The sequence below is a fragment of the Salvia splendens genome, chromosome 7, assembly GCF_004379255.2.
Source record: "Salvia splendens isolate huo1 chromosome 7, SspV2, whole genome shotgun sequence".
NCBI lineage: Eukaryota > Viridiplantae > Streptophyta > Magnoliopsida > Lamiales > Lamiaceae > Salvia > Salvia splendens.
In genome coordinates this window covers 35,707,350-35,727,875 of record NC_056038.1, presented here as the reverse complement: position 1 = coordinate 35,727,875, position 20,526 = coordinate 35,707,350, and the positions used below count along the sequence as shown (strand labels likewise).

Here is a 20,526-nt window from a genome sequence, read left to right as displayed (position 1 = left end):
AACTACAAGAAAACAACGAAACCACCAAATAGACAAAGACAAACACTTTATCCAAAACCATCAAGAAGATTATTAATATATGAAAACAAAACGTAAAGAATAAGCACACATCCTAATTCCTACATACATCTTGAGATTATTAATAATCCTCATTTATTGATAATAAATAATTTAAGCTCGAGATCAGCTCAATAATACATGATACTCCCTAGTAACTAATTAGTCGATTAGAAATATTGACAGAAGAGAGGGAGCTAGGTTAAATTATCGGACATGGAAATGTTTGTAGGTTGAATTTTCTTGGACACTCATTTGAATCCTTCCCCTATCATCCACTTGCCCACACACCAACTCCTTCACCGTCGTGCTTCCGCTGCCCTTGATCCGGCCACTAGTGGACCCTTCTGCCTGAGAACCCTCGCCCGGATTCTTCCTCCTCCTCTCGTTGTGGCCGGCCAACCTCCTCCGGCAGCTTCTCTTCGTGTCATCAAATTCCGAGAGCTCGTGGAACCTGCACCGTAAATTGTTTCGAAAATAAACACCAATTGTGAACGGAATTAAATGACAATGAATGTGTACTTTTTTTACACCCAAGAATTTCATGGGGTTAAAATTGATTATGTTTGGTATATTAATCTTCGTATGAAATTGTTAATTTATGGTGTATATAGATGACAATTAATTTTATGGTGTATATAATCGACAAAGCACTAGGTAGTCCAATTTTATGTTACGTGCACTCAACTTTTCTCATAAAAATACCTAAAATACAAAAAGTTGTGAGTGGACAATAATTTGATACCAAGACAGACAAACTAAATTTATATAATCTTAATTAATACAAATTGGTGATATGTTACAATAATACAGGGGACTTGTCCTCTTGAATTTTGTTACTACTTTCAAGTTTGACACCATTTTTGTTCACATGTGTTTGTCATCATCATAACCTAATAGTACCATTTTAAGATGATCTGCCTTAGTACAAATATTAAACTGCTTTTAATCTTATCCAATTATTTGTACAAGATGTAATAATCCATAATTCTTGCAGTACTAAAATAATTCTAAGTGAAATTTATTTATTAGGTCCTCCCAAGTTTAGTGATACATTTTTTAATTCTTGTGTTCAAAAGAAAAATGTGACATAACATATTAGTATAAATTTGAAAAATATTAAATCCAACTAGAAGAGAAGAAAACCTGCTGCATTGCTGGCAGAAGCGCTGGCGGATTCCGGCAACGACAGCGACCTGCGCCTTGGCGTGGTGCTCGCAGACCTTATGGCGGCGGTGGTACGCCTTGGCGGTGGTGAGATTAGCGGAGCACTTCTCAGCCTGGCAGCTTTTCATGGAGGTGTCACCGCCGCCTTTCTTTGCGCCGGCGATCCTCTTCCGCTTCTCCTCATCGGGTGCCAGCTCATCATCGTCGGAGTCGCCGCTGTCTCTCTTCATCATCTCCCCCTTTATGGGCTTGCTCTCATTCATGATGTTCATGTTAAATAAATATACATATATATATAGTAGTAATTAATAGTAGTAGTATTGATCAAATGAGGAGATATTGGGTGGTGGGGTTATGGGAATTTTGAGAGGAAAGGTGGAGATGCTTGAGGACCACAATTTCTATTATTTTATTAAAAAAATAAATAAATTTCTCTAGTTATGTGTGTGTGTGTGTGTGAAGTGGAATGTCAAAAACTAGGTATCTATCTCTATTCTTGTGTATGTGGGGAAGCTACATAGTGAGTGAGTACAAAGATCACATCAAAGAAATGGACGTGGGATTACAATCGTCCATGGCGTTGTCATGCTTTTCCTTATTGGTTATAAATTGATAAATCACATGTATATATACATATATACTATTCTTGAGCATCGATACTAGACTCAACGATAGTACTAGTAAGTATTATATAGTACTAGTACATAAAATCATGGATAAAGTTCATATAAGCGCATAGATGTGTCACGAGTAGACATGCACGATTTTAACCGTGGTTTACTGCCGATTCCGGATTGGAACCGGAACCAGGTGCAAACGATTCAGACATAATTGTGATCCCGGTGTATATGGGTTGGTTATGGTTTGCCTTCATGTTTAGCTGATACTGGAGGTTCCACCGATTTCTCATTTTTTTGCGCTTCAGTCGAGGAGCATGTTTGTTAGAACGAAGACAAAAAAATAAGAAACTAATTGAAGGTCATTGTAAGTTAAATATGAAAAAGTACAATATTCAACTAAGTGAGAGTGGTGAAATGGAGACCGGAACCAAGAGCAATCTAGAATAGAATCAAGATGGTAAAATTTAAAGTCTGTTAGATAGTTGACTAGCCATCCAAGTGGGACCAAAGTCAAACCAGGAATGATAGTCTACCACACCGCGGCCAGAAAGAAACCTGACATAGGCGTTGTTAATCACACTCTGCAAGGCAGCCACGATTCATCCACCAGACATGGTTTCCTATCTCCTTAGAAATCAAAGGTACATAAGTACGAGCCTATAGAACAAATTCTGTTCAAGTAAGGTCGTGAATAGAATCAAGTAGGTAACTTCAGCTATAAATGCCTATTCAAGAATGTAAATGATCAAGATTAAAGTAGAATGATTGCATTTCATTTATATTCCTAATTTATAATAGGAATCAATCCTATAAATAGCTAATGTAATAGGTGAAGAAACAAGAACCATTAAGCAATACAAAGCCAATTTCTAAGCTCCACACTTTGATTTAATATTCTCCCAAATTCTATATCTCAACAATATGTCAATATGACTTTTTGTATAAATGAGACAATACTATATTTCAATACATAACAATTTATCATCATCAAGCTTAACAATCTAGAGACAAAAATAGATCTAGAGAGAGAACCCTAACAAGGGTGCATGTCTAATCAACATTCATCCACGAATTAAATTCTCACATAAAAGAAAAAAAAATTAAAGTAACAAAAACAAAAGAGGGATCAAAGTTCGTGAGTGGGGGTGGCCCCCTTGATACGAGTAGTCCTTTAGTTTAGATATATTTTATCTTCCATATCTTTCAACTCTCATAAGTGGTTCGTGGTTCCCACCTTGAGGACAAGGTGTATTTCAACCGTGGGGGAGTTGATACGATCATATCCATATCCCAATTATTTAGTTGCATATTTGATTTACCATATCTTTTCCATATTTGTTTAGATATTTGTTTCTTGTTCATTAAGTTAGTAGCATTATAAATAGGAGTTATTGTTATCACTTTATGAATTCAATGAATATATTATTTTCCACAAACTTGTCTTGAGTAACAAGAATATCATATTTCGTTTCCAAATTGTTGTTCATCGGAGAACGTCCGAAAATCAGCAATTCGTGAGCTTTCCTTCGAGCACGTCGAAGGTTCGATCACCTTATCTCTCCGAGAAGTTAGCCATCCGGCCTCGTTACGGAGAACGTCCGTAACACCCCTCCACAGTTCAAATAAAGGTCAAAATGTTGGCTTGCACAAAAATTGAAGTTAGGGTTTGTGATTTTGTGTGAAAATCATAAATTTCATTGATACATTTCCTATTCTCTCATTGGCTAGATCTTCTTTGTTCAATCAAAGATCGAAACGTGGTCAATTTCACTATGTTTCGAATGTAGTGATTTACATGTGGTTTTTGTCCTTTCAAAGGTACAACCCTCTCATGCATGCACTAGTGGTGGTGGGGAAGGGGTATAGCATAGCACCACTGCATGGGCAGATGAGCCAACCAATTTTTCAGGGTCTTGGTTATACATTGTTATGTTAAGAATTAATCCCATTGGGTCCAAGATGTGTACTTTTTGAGGGTACAACTCTTCAATGCTAGCTACACATGCTGCTTTTTCTTAATCATCAATAATGGTTCTTTATTTATCACGTAGCTAGTGGCAGACAGATGAGTCGGGCGCGGTCGACTCATCCCACCACATTTTCATGACTATGGCTAAAAACTCCATTAATCGGTCTTTGACTTATGATGGTTCCGCCTCTGTCTTAACCCTTCTCTGGTATGCGAAGAGATACTAACATGCCAAAATAAGACAAACTCGGAAGTCATACTCATACTACATAGCACAATTTTTAGGGACTTATGATCACACGTCTAAGAAACGATGATCGAGCTAAGACATTGCTCTAGTTCGCTTATTGAAGAATTAGACCGCTTGGAAGTTATAGAAATACTTATCTATCATCTCGTGACAACCTTCTTTATCCGGCGAGTTTTGACTCCACAACTTTCATTTACCGGATATGATGACTCAAACCCTCAACTTATTAATTGATTGGATGAGAAACATCTTACTAATTAAATTACGCTTCATCGTCATGCTGCACATGCATGGTGCGTGTTTGTTTACTTCTTCTCTCTTTCGATTTCTTGGTTGGATGGATGTGATCATTAGGGTGCATTTATCGATGAAGTTAGAATTCATCAATGTCTTTTTGTTGTATAGCTTGTGAATATTTTCAAGTTTCACGTGTTATATTTATTTGTGGTGAGTGTCCAATAATTAATTAATGTTTCTATGTTAAAATCATGAACTTGTGGTGAGCTCCATAAAATATGGGAATAATTGGTCAAGATATTAATATGGGAATAAGAAAGAGAGAGTGAATTTAGTTGTTTACATTATCACGAGTTTTATGTTTTTTGCTTTATATTTATGAGATCCTATGGCAAATGAAGTTAGTGTATAAGGTCGGGATGTGTATTTTGCTATTACATTTTCACGAATTTCAGTCTCTATACCTATTGAGTTGCATTTTATCAGTCCTAATAATTTTTGTAATCAAATCATGTTCATAATTAATTTTTCATTGCTTCATATCACATTGTTGAGCTCATGATGAAGCAAATTTAACATAAAAATGTCAGGACCAAACTGGGCAGTCTTGAGCAATTGGAAAGATGAGTCGAAATAATTGAAATTCCGTTGTTCGATTAAGTAAAGGAAACTCAATAGAATTCATAACTTTTCAATCCTTTTTCCGTTTTCTTATCAATGTCTAAATAGTCGGGAGCTACGACCATTCCAATGCCCCTTTCGCCATGCATAAACTGAACCAAAAATTAAGACGAATCTTGTATGCGTTCTTAAGACTTAAGAAAACGAATTTGTCCATTTTTCGGGCGTGGAAACACATAAGAACTCTTGAGGGGAAAGGTGGAGGAAGGATATGCTTGTACCCATTCTGTACCTGAGAGGTAAAAGTATCCACTGGAAGCTGGAAGTGTGCAAGAATCTGTCAACAGGAAGATACAAGTTGTTGGAGAAGGAACATCATCGACATGGTAATGGCTGGAGATAGTGATATTGTGAAGTCAACGGGGGATTGATTCATTTTATTAACTTAGCTTCACTAGTTTTTCTGTTTGCAAGATGATTGAAGCCAGACCGGAGGGATGAGGCTTCACTCGACGACCATACTAATAGTGATTAACAAGATAGCAAATCGAGCCATTCGATTAAAATAGATATGATAATTCAGAATTTGCCCGATACAAAGAGTATATACTATAGTGACATGAAGAGTTGTTATAACACTAACCAAAATAATTGGCTTCTTGCAATTTCATTTCTACAATAGATCATCAGATGAAGTATTTGATTTGTATTGCATTAAAATAGCATCATTCTTGTACAAAATAACACAGGATAATAGGACTGGAGCAACCAACGTCCCACGATCCTAATGAATAATAATGGTTGTTATAGTTCAAGGTGACTTAAACTGCACAACCAATCACCGGTCACCTCATATAGCACGCTGCTGCACCCGAAGCTTTGCCAGCAGGGACCATCCTTCGTTTCTCCTTCCTATAATCCACACGCAGTTTTGGAGACTTGGGTTTTGTGGTGCCTTTATTAGACCTGTGTTCATTCAGTAACTATGATTATCAGAAACAGAGCAACGTAGGAAACAAAAAAAATTGATGCTGAAGAGCTGCATACTTCTGTGGTAAGAAAGGGTGGTTGAATTTAGGTACTGGTCTTGCATGAGGAACCATAGTCCTCCTCAACTGTTTCAAGGCCTTCTCCTCCTCCATCTGTGTGTTTTTACGATGAATTAAAATCTTGATTCTTAATAATTATCGAATGACATAAGGTTGAACTTGAATGGACTCTATTATAATGAATGTGCTCACCATCCTTGCAGCTTCTGTCTCCTCTCTGTATCTCTTGTACACCATTTCTGTCTCCTTAATCTGGTAAAAATACAACTGTTGGTCAGAATGGTGAAAACACAACTGTTTACAAGGAAATTTGTGCTTATTGAAGAGGGAAAAGAAAAGGGAAAGGAAAGTAACCTTTTTATCAAATTCTGCTCTCTCAACAGCCCTGTTCACGAGGTGTAGATTGAATCCTTGAACCTCTGTGAGGGGCTTTCGCTCTTTCTCCGGGAGTGGAATCGGGTCCCTGATAGTTGACAGATTCGACATAATCAGTTAGAGCCATGATAACAGGGAAACAGAAAGATGGTAGTGATTGAAATTATTTTTCATTGAATTCGTACTCTTTCAAGATAGGATGGGCTTTGAATCTTCTCCTCTCAGCTTCTTCCATTTCCATCCTCATCCTTTCCTCCATTTCTCTCTGCATCTCCTGTTCATGCCTCACCAAACTTTCCAATTCGAATGGCTCTGGTTTCGTACATGGCTTTGCCTCTGGCCTTGGCGGAATCTGCAATAGAGAAAATTACATGTCAAGATTATCATTCTTAAGGGTCGGGTCACATTAATGAATCTAAGATAAAAGGTAAAGAGTAAGGATAGATGATACATACCACAGGAAAATCAGTTGTGTAAGGATACGGATGAGCTCTCGGTATCCTAGCCCTCTCCTCTTCTAACTGTTTCTGCATGAATTCTGCAGCTATCCTTCGCTCTTTCTCTGCCCCTCTTTCCTGATCGGATGAAGGAAAAACATAAGTCGAAGTAGGAAAAAAAACCGGTGAATTCATGATCATACGGAGAAGATGTTTCATACCTCTGTGTGGAGATGGAATGGGTTTGGTGTAGTGTTTCTAGTGAGAGGCTTCTCACGTTGAGATTCTGAACATATTGAAAGCTGACAGGAGTAGAAAAGGATTCAGTATTTAGCTACATAACTAACAAAAGAGACTTAGGAAAACATATTCTGCTACTACCTTGTCGAAGAGATCAACCACAGAAGTTGGTGGAGGGATCCTTTTATCTATGGCAAAATTAAATTCCTGAGGAATGGTAACTTGCTTCTTCATGTTGCAGAACATTCCCATCTCCCCTTTGCTCTCAAATATCTGAACAATCGAAAATTTATTAAATAAAGGTGGTTAAGCAAAAAAGACAGCATTCTAACAGAAAAATTTCACCAGAAGGTCATGAATCTACCTTTCTATTCAATGGTCTAGCCTTGAAATGTGAAATATTTTCAAGCTCCTCTTTCTCCAACTCCTCGGAACTCTTGATCTTGGGAGGATGTGCTCGGAGAGATGTTTGAAGAGCAGGTGACTTCGGGGTAGTAAGGTGACGTGGTTTCCATAGATGACTCTGCATAAAAAACAAGGGTGCGTGTATATGCTGAGTTTCAATGCCTTGTGGAAACAAGTCAACGAATTAGCTAAACGTCTGAGAGCATGAACTGAGTTTCTATACCTCTGTTGGTTCAACCGAAGCCACAGAGGATGTTTCTGCATTCTGAGTGGCCCTTGACATTGTTTCTAGACGGAATTCCTGTTAAAACAAGACATTGTTTCATATAATCTGCTTGAATAATATTTCACTTTTTCGGACTTGCACTGATAAGAGACACTAATCTACCTTGAACTCCGGAAGCTGTGGTGTGCTTCTTGGCAATGGCGGTAAAGTTGCGGCCTCAAAGATCTACAAGATAAAACAGATTAGGAAGGATGAACACTCATGTCTGAAATTTGTTTCAAAGATTTTCTGTTAAAATTGATGATTTTTCTACCTTTTTGTTTAGTGGACGAGCCTTGAACTTGGGAAGCTTAGCCATCATCTCTTCCTCGATTTCTGCTGAGCTTTTGATTTTAACAGAACGCACGCGCTGAGATGTTTCAAATTCAGGTGTTTTAGGCCTTGTGAGCACAAGCTTATGCTTCCTCTGCGTTGCTCCAGCAGCATCGCTCTGAGAAAGAGAGCAGCTGCTACGCATCGAAGGCATCTCTCTCGTCCCTGATTGGAATTTCTTCATCATTTCCGCCATGGAAACAAATCGTGCTACTGGTTCTCGAACATACATCTAAATGAAGAATTTGATAAATCAGTATCCTAGTAACAACATTCGTGGTGAAAAACAAAGTAATACACTTGAATTAATGTAGAGACAGACACCATACCTTTCTATCTTCTTTACAAGTTTTAGAAGTTGCAGGGCAGAAGGTGGAGCTGCTGCTGCTGACAATTCCAGTTCTTGTTTTGTGAGAAAGGCTTGAAGGTTTGTTCACTCCAAGAATCTGAAAAACCGTACGTTAAAAATGTGAATATTCGAAAACCATGAAGACACTCTGGTATAAGCATTATATCTACCTGTCGAGATTTTCCTCCGTCCAGTTTTTGCTTCTTTATGGCAGGGTTTTCATGGGCAAAGCTGGGAGTTCCAACAATGTTCTTATTACCATCCCTGAACAAAATTACCATTTCTTAGCACATGGTGATAGATGATTAACTAGTGAAAAAAATACTAATACAAACAATTCACACCTAACACTAGCAGGTTTAGCACTCTTGGCTTGTGATTTTGGCAACTGTTTCTTTGAATTGACCGCTGAAGGATTTTTCAGCATACTAGCAATCTTTTTTGCTGTCTGAAGCTTCCTATCATCCCTCTGCTTTTGTGGTGCCGGAGTGCAGTAAATCTCCGGTCCTAATAACACACACGACTCGTTTCATATGTGATGCAAGAAAAAAGGCCACATAGGTAACTCATGGAAAAAAAAGGGGAGACTAACCTTGTCCAGCAACTTCTTTAGGGACAGAGGAGGAGGATACAGGGCAGCTGCCTTTAGCAATGCTGAGAAATCGGAACCGGAAAATTCGTTGCTCGTTAGACTATTTAAGAGGCTACCAACATTATAAGAACATGTGAGTGAGAAATGAACCTACTTTTGCTTTTCCTGAGAGCATGAGTTTTCTGTATTAGGTGTCTTCTCTATTGTTTCAGCTGAAATCGCTTTCACTTTATCTCTGTAATGTAGGAAAAAATTGAGTCGCTTCCTCCGAAGAAATATAACAGCAACAAGACACAGTTATTAAATGTACTAACAGTGTCTGGTTTAGTGATTTTGGAGCTGATTCTTGAGCAGAATTCGATCCATTTTCAGATGATTTCGGTGGCTGAAACAAGTAGAAACATTTTACATTTGTCACATATATCCATTATCACATTGACAAGATAATGAAGCCATAAACATGATAAAAAGAAATTCCACCTTCCGAATTTGCTCATCTTCATTGAAATTGCAAAGAATCTGTTGAACTGTTCTGGTAGATCTGATTCTAGGCATAAACGCTGCAAATCCAAAAATAATGCTAAATATGAATCCTCACTCACATTCACAAATTTCCAGAAACACTAATTGCTAAGCCACTGAAGAACATCGTAGAACATCAATTGATTCAAGAAATTCAAAAGATAAAATGATTATTTTAAAAAACCCTAATCTCTCCCCCTCTCTCCGATTGAGAAATCACAGAATGCAAACCCTAGAACTCCAGACACGAATCAATTCTCATAAAAAATAATGCAACGAACTCTAAATAAATCGTGACAACTGTAGAAGAACGATCCAAAAAGAGATCCTCTCAGAATCCATGACTCCGTAATCGGCATACAATTCGTGATATTCTCAGTGAAAATTTAGGGAAAACAAAAATTAGTATCCAATTAAGCAAAAAGAGGGGAAAGCGGACGCACGAGAAGGGGCATGAGTGAGGGCGCTCTCGAACCATAGCTCCGCCATGCGCAGTTCCTCATCAGTCTCCTCAGCCATGAAATCATGAAATCGCGGCGCCGAGAACTCATACGCCTCGTCGACCAAGAACAGATTGCTCGACTCCTCTACCGCTGCCATATTCAATCGGGAATAATCAATCGATTAATCAACTGTCCCGGCAATTCGCAGATTGCTGGGAAGAGAGAGAAATGTGCCGCTGTATATACGATCAGTGACAAAGAAAATGGCGCTGTATTGCGTTGTTTAGAGAGAGAAGAGGGAAGGATATTAACGGTCGAAATTTTGTTTAACGGTCGAAATTTTGAAAAAGGGGAATATGGAGCTGGTGACCGTTTACATGGAAACAAAATTAACTCTAAAATTAAACATTTAATTATGGTCTATTTTCAATCTATTTCAAATAATTTCAGACTTAAATTTGTATTAAATGGTGTGTGAATGAATGATTTATTTACCTGAAATTATAATATTGTGAGTAAAAATATACTCCTATGACAAAATTACAAATCAAATTCATGTAAAATTATTGACCAAAGATTAAGTGGATCCATTTTTATTTTATTATTATTATTTTTATTATTATAATAATTATTATTATTATTTATTTTATTTTATTTTTAAGTGGATTCCATTTTAGGGTAGTGAGTTGGATGGTATATGATGTATGATATATATAAAAAAAATTGAATAAATGTAATTTATAATGAAACTGTATATGTAATATTTTTACTCCTAAATCTCGGATATTTTTGCTGTTTATTCATGTGTATTTATATGGTGTGTATTGTTTACCTTAATCAGGAAAATTTTTTAAGGCAACTTTAATCACATTATCACATCTGTTTTATTTTTAATCCTTGGTGTTATACTCCTAGAATTCTTAAATGGGTCAGGTCAATCCAATCAGGTTCATGACTGAAGAAGTTCAAGCTTAATTTCCTTAAAAATATTTAGATCCATTCTAATATAATCTAAACCCATTTGGTAAGACCATCCACAATAGGAATAGTCCAACAATAGCCTAGCCACAAACTCCTCCTGCCACATCATCAATACTAAAAATCCTCCTACCACATCATCAAAACAAGCAAATAGCCCAGTCATAGCCTAGCCACATCACTCAAAATTATATAAAACAAATAATTAACAATCACACAAAATACGGAATTAAATTTACCACACACATACGGGAAAATTCAATAATAATATTAAAATTTTAAAAAGTATATTAATTAAAAAAATACACTTCATTAAAATTAAAATAACATTACAACATCCTCATTAATGAGTTTGTCTCACATCGAAAGTGGAATAAAAAACATTCAAGGATGTCTCTATAAAAGAGAAACAACCAAGAATGAGTTTGTCCCACATCGAAAGTGGAACATAAAACATTCAAGGATGTCTCTATAAAAGAAAAACAACCAAGAATGAATTTGTCCCGCATCGAAAGTGGAACATAAAACATTCAAGGATGTCTCTATAAAAGAGAAACAACCAAGAATGAGTTTGTCCCACATCGAAAGTGGAACATAAAACATTCAAGGATGTCTCTATAAAAGAGAAACAACCAAGAATGAGTTTGTCTCACATCGAAAGTGAAACATAAAACATTCAAGGATGTCTCTATAAAAGAGAAACAACCAAGAATGAGTTTGTCCCACATCGAAAGTGGAACATAAAACATTCAAGGATGTCTCTATAAAAGAGAAACAACCAAGAATGAGTTTGTCCCACATCGAAAGTGGAACATAAAACATTCACGGATGTCTCTCTAAAAGAGAAACAACCAAGAATGAGTTTCATAAAAAAACATTAAATAAAAAAAATTAAAAAATCCGCTGGGCGATGCGCTCGGCGATCCGGAGCGCTGCAATAGCGCCGAGCGGATCGCCCAGCGCACTGCCTAGCTCCGTGAAACCGCCGAGCGCTCGGCGGTTTTTAATTCCGGAAACCGCTAGGCGGTTGCAATAGATCGCCTAGCGCACCGCCTAGCGCCGGCACTCGGCTAAGCGGTGCGCTAGGCGCTATTGTGGATGCTCTAAGTAGATGTAGATTGGACCAAGATATCTGGACATTATTTATTTATGCATTTCTTGACTTTCTCATATATTTTTAAATAATTTTATTAAATGTTACTACTTGCTATAAATTTGAAATAGTAGCATATAAAGAGCTTCATTTTTTTCTGTTGTGTTCACATATAGGAGTATAATTGTTTGATATTTTAAAATTATATAAAATGTATAATAGTATTTTCTAAAAAGTATGAATGTCTTATTGCTATTATTGAATTAATTAAATTGGAAGGAGGGGACAAGAAGAAAATATATTTGTTTGTAAATATTAAGGTTTAAAACAATTTTCACATTAAATTAAAATTAGGATGTAAACATTAATATCTAGGCCTGAACCACAGGCCTAGATAATAGTCCCCAAAACAGAAATTCTTAAAAAGGCCTGATTTTACACCAATATATTGAGCTTACATTGAGTTTACATCAATATATTATACTCCATTCCTCCTCCGTGATTAGGAGTCCTGATTTTCCTATCCAGTGCATCCGTGATTAGGAATTCATATCCGTTTTTACTATAAATGTTAATTAGATTTCATATTTCACTCACAATTTAATATAATTAATATATAAAAATAAAATTCAATAAATCCAACTAAGCCAAACTCAATCTGCAATTTGATGGAGCATATAACTAAAAAGATTATTGTACTAACTTTATTCAAAATAAATAATAATGAAAACTATTGCCATATATAATTTATAAAGAGATAGTGCATAAACTGATTTGGCCCAATGTCAGAAAATGGCAAAAAACTCTGAAAAAAAATCGAAATTGGAAATAATGTTTTGGTCAAAAAGGAAGTTCCAATATATATGTAACAATTACAAATTTGTATTAGTAGAATACTATTACAGATACAATAACTAACATAAAAATCCAATTAACATAAACTAATAATATACTGACACGTAATTCCATTTGTATGAAGGCCCAAATTAAGCTATCTACCGACATTCTATTCTGTAATTGTGGATAATTAAAATCACAAAAAGGTCAATTAAAATCGAAGATGTAAGTTTCAATTATTTTTTTCGAATCGAGTTATGAAATCTTTACTCATAAGATCCTGATTCTTGTATTTTGTTAATTATTTTGTTTGAATAAAGAATTAAGAAATTGATTGACATGTCACCTTTCAAATGTTGGGATCACCTTTATGCGATGACTCTAATTTAATGTGAAATTAGAAACTTGGTCATGAAGATTATATGATGTTACTTTTTTACTATTAGACACTCAAGAAAAAAAATCTTTCTACAAAAAGAAAATTATTCAAAATTTTAAAATTAATAATTTTTCAAAATAATTTTGAATGATGTTGACCAAGAAGGGTAAAACAATTGAAGTAATAACATTATTTTGTAACACATGCAACTAATTCGCATTTTTAAACACGTGAAACGGCTACGCGTTTTATCCAAATTCAGATTTTAAAAAAAAAAATCCATTTTGGAAACCTATGTTGTAGAATCACCCAAATAAAAAAAACATCAAAGAAGCATTGTGATTTTGGTTCCAATTAAACTTATTAAAGAAATAGATGCTAAAATAAGGTCATCCACGAGTTAATGTCATAAATTGTAATATCCGAATGTTGTGGAATTTTATTCTTTTAATTAAGGATGTTTCTTTTAAGAATTTGTGTTTAAAATATGGTGTGGAAAATATTAATTGTGTTTATTTGATTGTTGTGGATGTGGTATAGTTTACCTAGGCAAATTAAAATGGAATTAATTAATTAAGCTATGAATAAAAACTCCTAAGTAACTAATTTCTTTTTCCCTCTCTCCCTCCCCATTTTCGAACCCCCTCTCCCCACAAATCTCTCAACCTCCCCACTCCCTCATAACCGATCCCCCCCCCTTTTCCTTTTCTTTTCTCTTTCGGTCTCTCTCTCTCAATCTCTCTCTCTTTCGCGAAGTTGCTCTCTCACCGGTAAGTTCTCTCGCCCTCCTCCCTCTCGGTTTACCTTTCCCCTTTCACTCCCTCTCATCATCGTCTTGGATTCCTCAAGGTGATACCCCCCTTCGTCGTGAATCGGAGTCGTAAGAGGAAGTAAAGCTTTTTCACTACGTTGAACTATTCGGGAAAGGTAACACAAGGCCTCAACTCTCGTTTAATTCGAAATTCATGCATGTAGGACGTTTTGGAGGGGTTAGATGCTGAATAAGTTGTGGGATTATGTGTTTGTGTGAAGCATGTTTTTTATGGTAACTGACAGTGGGTTCCGACCCCTTTTTGACTGAGCAAACGATCTTCTTTTGGTACGAAATTTTAACTGTATGAACTTGGATGTGTCTTCGGTGTGGCGTGTAAATTTCAGCTGCATTGGATGTCGTATGATTTTATTATGATTTTTGCAAGTAAACTGCGCAGATTCACGAATTGTATGTTTTTGGGAGATGTTTTCATGTGCAATGGTTGTGTTTCTGAGTGTTGTGCTTTTGTGGTATGTGGGTGTGTTTGGCCAAGAGATGGCTCGGGAAAATCAGTGTTTGGTTCGAGAGTTTCGTGTGTGTTGGCCGAGAGTTTTAGGGTTCAGCCTAGGGCAGTTTTGTGGAGAGTTTGGAAGGGATGATCCCAGGTGTTTGGGTGTGTTTTGGGATGTAGAATGCGTGGTGTGTTTGTCGTATAGGGTTTGAGAATCGGGGGTTAGAGGAAAAGGGGTGTAAACTGGGCCGCGCCAGGTGCCGAGCCATGGCCGAGACGGGTGCCGCGCCAGTGCCGAGCCAGGCGGCCGAGACAGTCGGCCGAGACACCGAGCCAGGTGGTCGAGACGGGCGGCCGAGGTGCCGAGCCAGGTGGCCGAGACGGGCGGCCGAGGTGCCGAGCCAGGCGGCCGACGTGCCGAGCCAGGCGGCCGACGTGCCGAGCCAGGCGGCCGACGTGCCGAGCCTGATGGCCGACGTGCCGAACCAGGCGGCCGACGTGCCGAGCCAGACGGCCGACGTGCCGAGCCAGGCGGCCGAGGCACCGAGACATGCCGAGACGCCAATCCTTTTCCGAGTGTTTCTGAACCTTTTCCAAGCCAAGTGAGCCGTTTGCACAGTAAGGGTATGCCAAGGGTTGGAGTGCTGTGTGTGTGTGTCGTGTGCGCGTTTTGAGGTACGTCGTACGCGTGTCGGGTGCGTGCGGGGTGCGTTTCGAACGTGTGGCTTTGTGTGTTTGTTTTATAACATGTTGTTAAGTGTGTGTACGGGTAACGTGCTAGATGTTGAAGTCGTCCACGTAGGAATCATGCATTGACGTTTAAACCTCGTTTACTCTTACTCTAATCACGATTTATTTATCTGTCAAAAGGGTGACTGTTTCGAGGAAAGTGTGGTTGAAGGGAACTGTTTTAAAAGCTAAGCAATCGAGGTGGGCTTTTCTACCCTACTATTTTATGTGGGTTATCTTTAATACGGACTTCGTTCCGGAAATGTTTATGGAGGTGAATTGCTTGTCTTGCCAACTGTTTTGATTTGAAACCTATCTGAAGTGGTTTACCACATATGTTTAATCGAATTCGGGTCTGTTGGGCTGCGAACCCTCAGGCTAGTGTACACGAGACCGGGAGCCATCTGAGAGCAAGTTGGCCGGTCTAGATGACCTGGGGTGTGGCCACGCCCCTTGTCACCGTTGGATCAGATAGTGTATGATGGTGGGGATAAGGGTGGCAATATCTGAAAATGACTGCGCAGTCGAGTTTATGAAATATATTTTTGTGTACTTGGGCGATTTTCATTACACTCAAAACCCCAATGTTACACTGTTATGGCATGACAAACCATGTTTTTGGCGTGTGTCCACTGAGTGCAACAAGTACTCAGCCCTGCATGTTGTTTTCTTAATGTGCAGGTTGAGCGGCGATGGGGATGACGGATGTTGAGCAGAGAAAGCCAAATCAGTGTTTTACTTTGTCTTTTGGATGGTGTCGTGTCGCCATACCCGGCATCATCTGTCTCTTGGTCTTTTCCGCTGCTTTGTAATCCGATACAATGTTTTTATTTAAACTCTGTTTACTTTAACCTTAGTACAATGTTTTGAAGTGAACTTCTTTTAATAAATGTTTTTGGGTCAAGTAATCTTGTTCTCCCCTTTCTTCCCCGCTTCTTTGTTCCTCCCCTAGTCGCGGTCCACCGTACTTCCTATCCTTAGGAAATGCGGGCGTGACATAAATTCAACTGAATCAATATACAGTAGTATTATTTACGTGTCTCGTTAGCATCTTAAACATTATCACAATCATCGACAAATCTCAACAAAACAAATTACAAATTCAGTCAGAACTTCATTATTCATTATTCCACTATTTATATAATTCATCATATTTTAATTAATTTTATATATATTTTAATTTATAATATTTTTAAAATTATATTAAATTTAAAAAAATGAAAATTAAACAATTACATTATGAATCACATGCATTTATTTCTTTCAAAAAATAAGAAATAAAGTCAGAAACTTTGGAAAGAAAAAGAAAAAAAAATGGAAAGAGAAGTATAATTCTCCACAACTTCATATCGATTGGAAATTTAAATGAAATGCTTAATCTAACCAAAACTTCCAACATTTAAGCCATATCAATAGGCAACACAAAACGCATGAATATTTCATCCCTAACTAAGCTTGTCACAATATTTCTATATATACACACATGAAATGCATTCTTTATCAATGTAACAACTTATACACCACAATATGAAGCCTCTTCTTATCCTTGTCTTCGCGCTCGCACTTGCACTCACTCTCTCGAAACCAATCACCGCGTCGCGCAACAAAGGCTGCAGAGACGTGTTCAACAATTTTAGCCATTGTGCGGGCTATATTCAAGGGCTAGGCAACAAACCAACGCGAATGTGTTGCCAAAGTGTAACGAATTTGAATGCCATCGCGAAACATGAACATGGTGGTTCGGTAAGAATATGCCAATGCATAGAGCATTTTGCAAGTTATAGACACCATCCATTCATTGGCGAACGTATCGAAGAGTTGCCTCATAAGTGCAACACACGTTTGAGTTTTCCTATTTCGGAGCACATGGACTGTAATAGGTAAATAAACATATCTTTAAAATTTATGTATGATTAAAAGTTGTTTTATTATACAATTGAAGTAATTGTTTGTTTTGGTGCAGGGCTGTTTGAAAGATTAATCTCTACCATTATTTGGTTAATACTCCTACTATATATGGATATGTAATGTAATAAGGTTGTAAGCGCTATTATTATTATTATTATATTGTTTCGATGTATTCGTGGAACATAAATAAAAAGTTACTACTATAATTTCATAATGTTGTAAATTAACTCTTGTTTCAGGCGCAGCATCATGATTTTAGTTGCAATTGAACTTATTTAAGAAAATAGACGCAATTTCCGGTTGCAGGGTGGATGCTCTAATAACATAAAAATTGTAAAAGCACTCCAATTACTAGCATTTTAAATAATACTCATATAATTACTACTATCTCCGTTCCATTGTAATATTTTAGGGCATAAAATTTTAGAGCATCCACATCCGTGCTCTTGCCAACGAGCACGGATGTGGGCCCAGACCCACTTTTACTCTCTGCTCTTAGGCAATAGCACAACATCCACATTCGTGCTCTTCCGCAAGGACAAGCTCAAGGGTCCCACCATTCTATTATTCAATTTAAATAAAAACATTTCCACAATATTAAAATTCATTAAAAATAACCGAAATAATATTACAAATTATAAAAAAATTAAAAATTACATAATTAGAATCCTAAAAAATAAAAATTACATAATTAAAATCCTAAAATTTAAAAAGTACATAATTAAAATCCTAAAAATTAAAAATTACATAATTAAATTCATAAAATTAAAAAAAAACTCACTACTCGTGGCCGAATTTCGCCCAAATGTGTTTGATTAGGTCTTCTTGTAGCTCAACGTGGGTTCGGGTATCGCGCATTGTGTGCCTTATTTCGATCCTCTCACCCACCGTCGTATGCACACCTCGGCGTGGGGGAGACCTCGCGGTTGAGCTTCCGGCTTCATCCTCGTCGTAAAAGCTAGCCGCCCTCTGTCATTCGTCGGCTATAATCATGTTGTGCAAGATAATACACGTGTACATGATGTCAGCGTTATTTTTCACGTACCACAGCCGAGACGGGGCCTTCACAATGTTGAATCGGGCTTGAAGGACCCCAAAAGCTCTTTCGACGTCTTTCCGAGCAGACTCTTGACGTTGCGCAAAAAGAACTCGTCTCGGGTCTTGCGGGTTGCTGAGCGTCTTCACGAAAGTCGACCACCTTGGGTAGATACCATCGGCGAGATAGTAACCCATGTGGTATACATTTCCGTTGACGGTGAAGTCGACCGCCGGTGCTACACCATTCAACATATCATTGAAGAGTGGTGAAGAGTAGAGCACGTTCAAGTCATTGTTGGATCCGGCAACACCGAAATATGCATGCCAAATCCATAGGCGGTAGTCGGCGACCGCTTCAAGGATAAGTGTTGGGCCGCCGCCTTTGTGGCCGCTTAAGTGTTGCCCCCTCCAAGCAGTCGGGCAATTCTTCCACCTCCAATGCATGCAGTCAATGCTGCCAAGCATACCGGGAAAACCATGGACTGTTTCGTGAAGACGAAGCAACCGTTGGCAATCATCGGTGGTGGGTGCCCGAAGGAATTCATCCTCAAAAGCTGAACGAACGCCCTTGCGAAAAATTTTAAGGCAAAGGATTCCAGTGGACTCACCGACATGCAAATACTCATCGAAGAGGTCAGCCGTTTGCCCAGTAGCAAGTTGTCGGATGGCACACGTACACTTCTGCAACGCCGAGAGACTTTGCCGACCGGCTGCGTCTGTACTTGTTTGAAAGTATTCAACACGGGCGGACAATGTGTTGACAATACTCATAAACAAGCGTTTTGACATGCGAAAACGGCGCTGAAAGTAATCTTCCGGAAACCGCGGCTGGTCGGAAAAATAGTCGGCAACGAGCCTTTCGTTGGCTCCCTCCCGGTCACGATGGATGTAGCGGCGAGTTGATCTAGTTGGTTGAGGAGGAGGGGCGGGGGTATTCGCTGCGACATAGGCTTCATAGGCGGCACGATGTTGTTCATAGTATTCTTGTTCTTCGCGCTCCGCTTACGCAATGAGATGGGTGAAATCCATTTGAGGGTTTGAGTGAGAGATGAATGTGTAGATAAGTTGTATGAAAAAATATGAATGAAAGATGATTTGATGTGAAAAATGGATGATGAATGTGTGTATTTATAGATGATTTTGGGGATAAAAAATTTTTTAAAAAAAATAAAAATTACACAGTAAAAAAAGGCCATTTTTTTGGGATTGTGAAAATATTTTTTTGGTATTATTTTTTATTTTTTTTTAAAAATTTGAATTTCCAACGGAAATGTCGTTGGCCAATCAGAACGCGCCACGTCGGCTGCTCGCTGGCACGGACGTGCTCGATGCATCGAGCAGCGCCGCGCCAGCGGCAAGAGCGCAGCGGCGGACAGCGGTGTCGTGCTGCTGGCACTGACGGACGGACAGCATTGTGCTCTCCATTGTGGATGCTCTTAGGTAGTGTTATTTAATTGTTAGATAAAGAGAGAATAAAGTAGAAGAGAAAAAAGTAAGAGAGATAAAAAAATGAGACGTTTCTCTGGTTTTAGATAAAGCATCAGTTGGGACGGCCTAAAGGGAAATACACCTCACTTACCGTGGAACAAGAGTATAATTTTTTTTATGAAATATCCTAGAAAAATCCTAGAATGATAATTATCTCCTACTTCCTATCAATTAATTAATCAAATGCTTTAATCCAACAATAGCTTCCAACATTAGCTTCCAACATTTTAGTCCTATCCATAGGCAACACAAAACGCATGAACAATTAAATTAAAGTAGAAAACGAAATATATTCACGAGTCTTGAATTGATGCACAACCCTAATTAATCTTCGAAGATAAAGGCTTGTAACAATATATCTATATATACACACATCAAACGCATTCTTTATCAATGTGAAGAACTTAACAACACAAACATGAATCATCTTATTCTTCTTTTCACTCTTGCATTCGCTTTCTCGAGACCAATTACAGCATGGCCCTGCAAAGGCTGCAAAGACGTGTTCGACGATTTTAGCCAATGTGCGGACTATATTCAAGGGAAAGGCATCGATCCAACACCAACGTGCTGCCATAGTGTAACTAATTTGAATTCTATTGCTAAGCAAGAAACGGGTGGTTCTATAAGAATATGCAAATGTATCGAGCATTTTGCGACTTATAAAGCCTCCAACCCGTTCAATGAATCGCGCATCCGAGAACTGCCTCTCAAGTGCAACACACACTTGAGTTTTCCGATTTCCGAGCGCATGAATTGTAATAGGTAAATAAACATACTAATATTCAAAAGTTAATTTATGATGTTTTTCATTATTTAATTTAAAGAATTTATTGTTTTGGTGCAGGATCGTTTGAAAGATTAGTCAACACCATTATTT

At 37.9% G+C, this 20,526-nt stretch overlaps 2 protein-coding genes and 1 non-coding gene across 3 annotated transcripts; all 3 read right to left on the bottom strand.

Annotated features, from left to right (window-relative positions):
* Nucleotides 1-113: 113 nt before the first annotated feature.
* Nucleotides 114-1,808, bottom strand: LOC121811469 (squamosa promoter-binding protein 1-like). The gene is made up of 2 exons (XM_042212335.1): nt 1,204-1,808; nt 114-511 (listed from the first exon to the last, which is right to left on the bottom strand). The coding sequence occupies exons 1-2, from the start codon at nt 1,494-1,496 to the stop codon at nt 265-267; spliced, it is 540 nt and encodes a 179-aa protein (XP_042068269.1). The 5' UTR covers nt 1,497-1,808; the 3' UTR covers nt 114-264.
* Nucleotides 1,809-2,312: 504 nt separating this feature from the next.
* On the bottom strand, nt 2,313-2,533 carry LOC121742774. Its single transcript, XR_006038118.1, has one exon. It is a non-coding gene; the product is annotated as a small nucleolar RNA U3 (small nucleolar RNA).
* A 3,021-nt stretch (nt 2,534-5,554) lies between these two features.
* LOC121810247 (protein TPX2-like) lies at nt 5,555-10,191 on the bottom strand. Its single transcript, XM_042211017.1, has 20 exons — nt 9,932-10,191; nt 9,447-9,526; nt 9,281-9,351; nt 9,121-9,201; nt 8,967-9,028; nt 8,719-8,881; nt 8,545-8,638; nt 8,355-8,471; nt 7,967-8,257; nt 7,816-7,878; nt 7,651-7,728; nt 7,387-7,545; nt 7,164-7,295; nt 7,004-7,084; nt 6,801-6,920; nt 6,531-6,697; nt 6,325-6,433; nt 6,163-6,222; nt 5,969-6,063; nt 5,555-5,887 (listed from the first exon to the last, which is right to left on the bottom strand). The coding sequence occupies exons 1-20, from the start codon at nt 10,086-10,088 to the stop codon at nt 5,767-5,769; spliced, it is 2,301 nt and encodes a 766-aa protein (XP_042066951.1). The 5' UTR covers nt 10,089-10,191; the 3' UTR covers nt 5,555-5,766.
* Nucleotides 10,192-20,526: the final 10,335 nt, after the last annotated feature.